Consider the following 7,986-nt stretch of genomic DNA (forward strand, 5'->3'; position numbering starts at 1 on the left):
CCCCCACAAAGCAGGTTAAGGTAAAAAGGTAAAGGTAAAGGTTCCCCCGCACATGCGTGCTAGTTGTTTCCGACTCTAGGGGCCGGTGCTCATCTCCGTTTCAAAGCCGAAGAGCCAGCGTTTGTCCGAGGACGTCTCCGTGGTCATGTGGCCGGCATGACTAGATGCCAAAGACACACGGAACGCTGTTACCTTCCCACCGGAGTGGTCCCTATTTTTCTACTTGCATTTTTACATGCTTTCGAACTGCTAGGTTGGCAGAAGCTGGGACAAGTAACAGGCGCTCACTCTGCTACGCGGCACTCGGGATTTGACTCGCCAAACTGCTGACCTTCTGATCGACAAGCTCAGCGTCCTAACCCACTGAGCCACCGCGCAAGCCAGCTATTGCCTTTTTACAGTGCATGGATTTTAGTGTTGTGTGAGCCCAGCCATTATGCAACCACAATCAATGAGGAATGGGTCACATATTTGACTTTTCACTTCTGATGTAGCACGACTTGTTCGCCAGTCAAAGGGGAAAAGTTTTATAGGTGTTCCTCAACTTACAACCATTTGTTTAGTGAGCGATGTTAGAAGGGCACTGAAAAATGTGACTTATGACCAATTTTCACTCTTACAACCAGGCAGCATCCACAGGGTCATGTGATCTAAATTTGGATACGTGGCAACTGGAATGTATTTTATGACAGTTGAGGTGTCCCAGCCTCATGTGGTCAACTTTTGTAACCTTCTGATAAAGAAAGTCAATGGGGAAGCCAGATTCACTTTACAACCATGTTTACTGACCCAACAACTGTACCAAGAAAGGTCGTAAAATGGGGAAAAACTCTCTTAACAACTGTCTTGCTTAGCAATGGAAATTTTGGGCTAAACTGTAGTCAACAACCAGTATTTGTATAAAACATGGGTGGGGGGAAAAACACTATTGGGATGTTTAAAAATAGAAAAATGACTTTCGAATGCTCAAGCTATTCCTATTACCTGATTAAAGGAATGGTCATATTTTAGGCTTTATGGCAATGACTAAGCCAGCGGTTTTCAATCTTGGCAACTTTAAATTGTATGGGTTTCAAACCCCAAAATTCCCCAGTCAAGAAGATGGCTGAGGAATTCTGGGACTTAACATCCACACATCTTAAAAGTTGCCAAGACTGGAAAACACTGCTCTAAGCAGTGCTTTTTTTGTAAAAGAAAAAGGTGCCGGAACTCACACATGTCATACAACCCACCTTGCCTAGCCTACAAGGTTCCATCCAAAAAAGGTGCCGGAACTCCGTTCTGGGCGTTCTATGACAAAAAAAGCCCTGGCTCTAAGCATTTTCCATGTGCTAAATGTCATTATTACTGGAGCATATGAGTCAATTGTCAATGCTAGACATTAATCAGACCTTATTGGCACATCAGTCTTCTATTATCAGGATTTTTTTTAAAAAAAAATAACTTTTTTTGAATCGGAGACTCAATCATCATTGCAATGAAGGTCTCAAGTAATATAGCCAAATGAAAGATTAGCTACCTAAAGGAGAAATGACTCTCCAAATTCCAGCACGTTGGCCATACCCAAGAGAAAATGGTTGATAGAAATTGAACTGTCTTTGAAATGAAACATAATAAAGAATTAAAAGAATCAGCTAAGACAGTCCTAAATATAATGTATATAAATTTTCAGCAGTTAGTTCTCCAAAATAAAATCCAACCATAGGAACAAGTCTTCAGAACAAACATTCAACTCAAGGACAGTAACTTAGAGCTTTCTTTTTTCCAAATGTATTAGATTCCCCCTCTAACTCTTCCTTTAGAGAGAAGATTGTCCTCTTGAAGTGTCTGTATCATGAAAATGGCTAGATTCGCTCTCAGAATCCAGCATTTCTCCTGATGGCTCCTCTTCCAATTCTTCTGATGTTTGCTCAATGTCATTTTGGGTTAGCTCTTCTTCAAACTCATACTGAACAGACCTTTCATTAGATGCATTGCTGGCAGTTCCTGCTTCTCTGGGTGCACCCTCCACTTCTTCCAAGACCACATCAAAAAGGGATCGACGAGAAGCTGTTGATCTTCTTCCACTCAGTTTGAACCTTGGAGAAAAATAAATTGCAGGCGTTGGCCTGTTGGTCTTTGGCGTAGACATACACATTCCATCTGGCTTGTCCTCATCCAGGTCATCTATTAATTCATCATTTTCGTCTTCCTCATCCGAAACAATAATTGCAGTAGGCTTCTTTTTTCCCCACCAAAAACTGTCTCTGCTATCACATGGACTGTTGGAATCGTCCGTGACCACAGAGCCATCTACAGCATTACTAGCCTGGAGGTTTCTGGGATGCCCATGTTCTCCCCCAACAGACTCAGTGGCAGAGCTACAGTAGCTATCCAACCGCAGCTGGAATCCGTCATTTTCACTGTCCTCCAATGACATGCTTTTTTCTGAGGTAGCTTGTGGTCCGTTCTCCGACTCTTCCAAGGAGAGATTAAAATTGACCTGAAAGTGAGAAGAAACGGCAAAAGATCCATCCTGCCTGGTTTCTCTCACTCCAGATTTCTGCAGTGCACTGTTTTCTGTCATTTTGCTAGCCCTGGTCTCATGGGGTGCCACAGCATCTAGTTCATTCATTTCACATGCGTCTCCATGAGAGATTGGAAGAACATCAAGTGACATTTCAGAAGGTGAGGCATCCTCCATATTTGAAATAATCTGAACCATTTGCTCATCAGCCACATCTTCAATAGTCCGACTGCTCATTATTTCACATGCATCTCCACAAGAGATTGGAAGAACATCAAGTGACATTTCAGTCTCAGTTTTGTGCCCGCCATCATCAGAAGGATAAAGAAATGACTCCTGCAGCAGTTTCATCTGGACATCCTTAAGCTCACTTCTTGTTTCAGGAGATGGATCGCAAGAGATCATTTTGGATTCAGAGATGACATGGCCTTCCACGGATAATGAAACCGCTTGGGGAAAAGAAGATACAACATTTAAGCTTTCATTTTGTTCCTCTGTTTGTAGTCTGCCTAGTTGATACTCTTGGTTTTTGGAATGCAGAACATTGCTATTATTTGTATGGAAAACTATTTGCTCATCATCCGTATTCTTGGCAGGTAGCTCAGAGATTGCCCTGGATTCAGGACTGCAGTCCACTTTGTTAGATTGTGAAGAACTCAGAAAAGTGGACACAAGACCTGTCCCAGCCTTTAGTTCACACTCTTGGAGGCTGCAATATTGGTGTTCTTTTTCCTCAGGTGAGGCATCCTCCGTATTAGAAATAATCTGAACCATTTGCTCATCAGCCACATCTTCAATAGTCCGACTGCTCATTATTTCACATGCATCTCCACAAGAGATTGGAAGAACATCAAGTGACATTTCAGTCTCAGTTTTGTGCCCGCCATCATCAGAAGGATAAAGAAATGACTCCTGCAGCAGTTTCATCTGGACATCCTTAAGCTCACTTCTTGTTTCAGGAGATGGATCGCAAGAGATCATTTTGGATTCAGAGATGACATGGCCTTCCACGGATAATGAAACCACTTGGGGAAAAGAAGATACAACATTTAAGCTTTCATTTTGTTCCTCTGTTTGTAGTCTGCCTAGTTGATACTCTTGGTTTTTGGAATGCAGAACATTGCTATTATTTGTATGGAAAACTATTTGCTCATCATCCGTATTCTTGGCAGGTAGCTCAGAGATTGCCCTGGATTCAGGACTGCAGTCCACTTTGTTAGATTGTGAAGAACTCAGAAAAGTGGACACAAGACCTGTCCCAGCCTTTAGTTCACACTCTTGGAGGCTGCAATATTGGTGTTCTTTTTCCTCAGGTGAGGCATCCTCCGTATTAGAAATAATCTGAACCATTTGCTCATCAGCCACATCTTCAATAGTCCGACTGCTCATTATTTCACATGCATCTCCACAAGAGATTGGAAGAACATCAAGTGACATTTCAGTCTCAGTTTTGTGCCCGCCATCATCAGAAGGATAAAGAAATGACTCCTGCAGCAGTTTCATCTGGACATCCTTAAGCTCACTTCTTGCTTCAGGAGATGGATCGCAAGAGATCATTTTGGATTCAGAGATGACATGGCCTTCCACGGATAATGAAACCGCTTGGGGAAAAGAAGATACAACATTTAAGCTTTCATTTTGTTCCTCTGTTTGCAGTCTGCTTAGTTGATACTCTTGGTTTTTGGAATGCAGAACATTGCTATTATTTGTATGGAAAACTATTTGCTCATCATCCGTATCCTTGGCAGGTAGCTCAGAGATTGCCCTGGATTCAGGACTGCAGTCCACTTTGTTAGATTGTGAAGAACTCAGAAAAGTGGACACAAGACCTGTCCCAGCCTTTAGTTCACACTCTTGGAGGCTGCAATATTGGTGTTCTTTTTCCTCAGGTGAGGCATCCTCCGTATTAGAAATAATCTGAACCATTTGCTCATCAGCCACATCTTCAATAGGCAGACTGCTCATTTTTTCACAGGCATCTCCACAAGAGATTGGAAGAACATCAAGTGACATTTCAGTCTCAGTCTGGTGCCCGCCATCATCAGAAGGATAAAGAAATGACTCCTGCAGCAGTTTCATCTGGACATCCTTAAGCTCACTTCTTGCTTCAGGAGATGGATCGCAAGAGATCATTTTGGATTCAGAGATGACATGGCCTTCCACGGATAATGAAACCGCTTGGGGAAAAGAAGATACAACATTTAAGCTTTCATTTTGTTCCTCTGTTTGCAGTCTGCTTAGTTGATACTCTTGGTTTTTGGAATGCAGAACATTGCTATTATTTGTATGGAAAACTATTTGCTCATCATCCGTATCCTTGGCAGGTAGCTCAGAGATTGCCCTGGATTCAGGACTGCAGTCCACTTTGTTAGATTGTGAAGAACTCAGAAAAGTGGACACAAGACCTGTCCCAGCCTTTAGTTCACACTCTTGGAGGCTGCAATATTGGTGTTCTTTTTCCTCAGGTGAGGCATCCTCCGTATTAGAAATAATCTGAACCATTTGCTCATCAGCCACATCTTCAATAGGCAGACTGCTCATTTTTTCACAGGCATCTCCACAAGAGATTGGAAGAACATCAAGTGATATTTCAGTCTCAGTCTGGTGCCCGCCATCATCAGAAGGATAAAGAAATGACTCCTGCAGCAGTTTCATCTGGACATCCTTAAGCTCACTTCTTGCTTCAGGAGATGGATCGCAAGAGATCATTTTGGATTCAGAGATGACATGGCCTTCCACGGATAATGAAACCGCTTGGGGAAAAGAAGATACAACATTTAAGCTTTCATTTTGTTCCTCTGTTTGCAGTCTGCTTAGTTGATACTCTTGGTTTTTGGAATGCAGAACATTGCTATTATTTGTATGGAAAACTATTTGCTCATCATCCGTATCCTTGGCAGGTAGCTCAGAGATTGCCCTGGATTCAGGACTGCAGTCCACTTTGTTAGATTGTGAAGGACTCAGAAAAGTGGACACAAGACCTGTCCCGGCCTTTAGTTCACACTCTTGGAGGCTGCAATATTGGTGTTCTTTTTCCTCAGAAGGCGAGGCATCCTCCGTATTAGAAATAATCTGAATCATTTGCTCATCAGCCACCTCTTCAATCATCAGACTGGTCATTTTAGAGCTCAAATTGACCATATCACTAACATTATGGTCATCATCACTTACAAGATCAACAACTTCATTACTGACGACAGGACTAATAAATACAGGTGACGTAACAGCAGGACTTGGAGGAGGAGTTGGTGATTTCTTCATGGATGGGGTGGGTGAGTCCACGACTATTGGGCTCGTCCTTTCAGACATGGATGGTCCAAGAGTGTCACCTGATGAAGACTTGGGTGGTTTTGTTTTTGGCTGGTTGGATGAATCTATATCTCTCAGCCATGCTCCTTCAGTCGTGTTTCTGATATTTCTCATCAGCTGGTTATTCATCTGAGATTCTAGTCGTACTAATTCTTGGGCTTTTTGGACTCTGTGTTCAATGTACCTGTGGGCTTCTTCATTTTCAGCTTCGTCCTCATGTGCTGTCTCACGTGTGTACATCAAATCATGGTCAGAAATGCCAAATATCTCCAGCATATGGAGATATGCAATGTGCTCATCCAACTTGGTGTCTGTTTTTCTTTGGGTGGCATGTAAGGACTGCAACTGCAGTTGTGTGGCTGAGCTTCGAGTGTCTTCCAGGGTGAACAACTCTCTTAGCTCTTGTCTAGTGAAATAGCGATAGGGGTTTTTCTTATCACCCGTGCTTTGACGTATTAAGGAATCCTTGAAGACTTGTCTTCTATAGATCTTCTCTTCTACTGTCCCACAGGTAATTAGCCGGTAGATTATGACATTGTCTTTTTGGCCAATCCTGTAAGTTCGGTCCACAGCTTGAGCATCTGTAGCTGGATTCCAGCTAGGATCAAAAATCACCACCCGGCTAGCAGCTGTTAAGGTTAAACCGACCCCACCAACTTGAGTAGTAAGCAAAAAGACAGAGTAGTCTCCATCTTTCTGAAACATGCCAATTCTCTTCTCTCGTTCTACCAAATGGGTCACTGTCCCATCAATGCGCATGAGCTTAAAGCCCCTGTGAGTTAAGATGCGCTCTATAATGTCCAACATTTTTCGTGATTGGGAGAACACCAGAGTTCTGTGTCCCTCATCTTGCAGTCTTTCCAGCAGCGCCACAAGGAAGCTCAACTTTCCTGACTCCTGAATTAGCATCTCATCAGAAACATGTTTAATACTCCTCTTCATGTCTGGAAACTCAACAGGTTCATTTTCACCAACTTCTTGTTCGCTATAATTGGATGCTTCCAACCCAAGTTGAATACATGCTCGATTTGACAAGAGCCTTGGATGATCGCAGAGCTTCTTCAGGACACTCAGTTCAGCCAGTGGGGACCTTGTAGACGTCAACAGCTCCTTGATATGATCCAAAGAGATAAATTTTCTATATATTTCCTCTTGTATAGGTGCTAAAAACACCCATACAATGAACTCGTTCTTTCGAGGAAGAGAAGGCATGGCAGAAGCAACATCTTTACTTTGGTCTTCAGGAAGTTGGCTTGGAAACTCAGTCTTCTTCTTCTTCTGGAGCTCATCTTTAGTCCGTCTGAGAAAATAGGGCTTAATGATGGACATCAGGTTTTCCGAGATTTTAAGTCCCAGAGCTTTCTCTTCAGGAGTGGCGTCTTTTTCCCTAGCTTTTGTGATAGGATTCTCATATTCCATCTTAAAGGTTTTGAGGGTACCCAAAAGTGACCCTTGGCAAGCAAAATCAAAAAGAGCCCAAAGTTCCTTGAGATTGTTTTGGACCGGAGTCCCTGTGAGAAGGATGCGATTTTTGGAAGGAATGGCGTGCACAGATTTTGTCGTTTTGGCAGATGGAGTTTTGATTTTATGGGCTTCATCCAGAATGATATAGTCCCAAACAAACTCTTTCCCACCAAAGCTAGATAGCTGCTGCCAGTTGTTGAGGACCATCTGGTAGGTTGTGAGCAAGATGCCCTTTCTCCTCTGGATCCGCTCCAGATACCTGTTGCGTTCAGCTTTGTTGGTCCCATGAAAAACTTTCACTCGCAAGCCTGGGGTCCACTTGGCAAACTCTTTCTCCCAGTTGTTAAGAAGGGTAGTTGGGAGAATCAGCAACACGGAACGGATGAGTTCTGCGTCAAACATCCCAGAGAGGAACGCGATGATCTGAATGGTCTTCCCGAGTCCCATGTCATCTGCCAGGATGCCGCCCTTCCTTCCATCTTGATACAACTTGTACAAAAAAGCAACCCCTTCCCTCTGATGATCAAAAAGCTTATCGTGCATTTCTTCATACAGCATGAGTCCACTCTGACACACGTCCACAAAGCAGTCATCCTCTTGATCCAGAGCCAGAGAAGCCAAGGCTGCCTCTAACTTTTTAACGTTCGCTGTCAGCCTTTCACTGAAATGGATTTCAAGAGCCTGTTGGAACAATTGGACAGATGCTT

The 7,986-nt window shown here is 43.1% G+C and overlaps 1 protein-coding gene across 1 annotated transcript; it reads right to left on the bottom strand.

The window, feature by feature from the left end:
- Positions 1 to 1,798: 1,798 nt before the first annotated feature.
- Positions 1,799 to 7,741, bottom strand: LOC308673055 (uncharacterized protein; the record flags this gene model as incomplete). Its single annotated transcript, XM_081336436.1, has 1 exon — positions 1,799 to 7,741. The coding sequence occupies exon 1, from the start codon at positions 7,724 to 7,726 to the stop codon at positions 1,799 to 1,801; it is 5,928 nt and encodes a 1,975-aa protein (XP_081192562.1). The 5' UTR covers positions 7,727 to 7,741.
- Positions 7,742 to 7,986: the final 245 nt, after the last annotated feature.

This window comes from Vipera berus, assembly GCF_964194415.1.
Source record: "Vipera berus genome assembly, chromosome: 11".
In the NCBI taxonomy this organism is placed as follows: Eukaryota; Metazoa; Chordata; class Lepidosauria; order Squamata; family Viperidae; genus Vipera; species Vipera berus.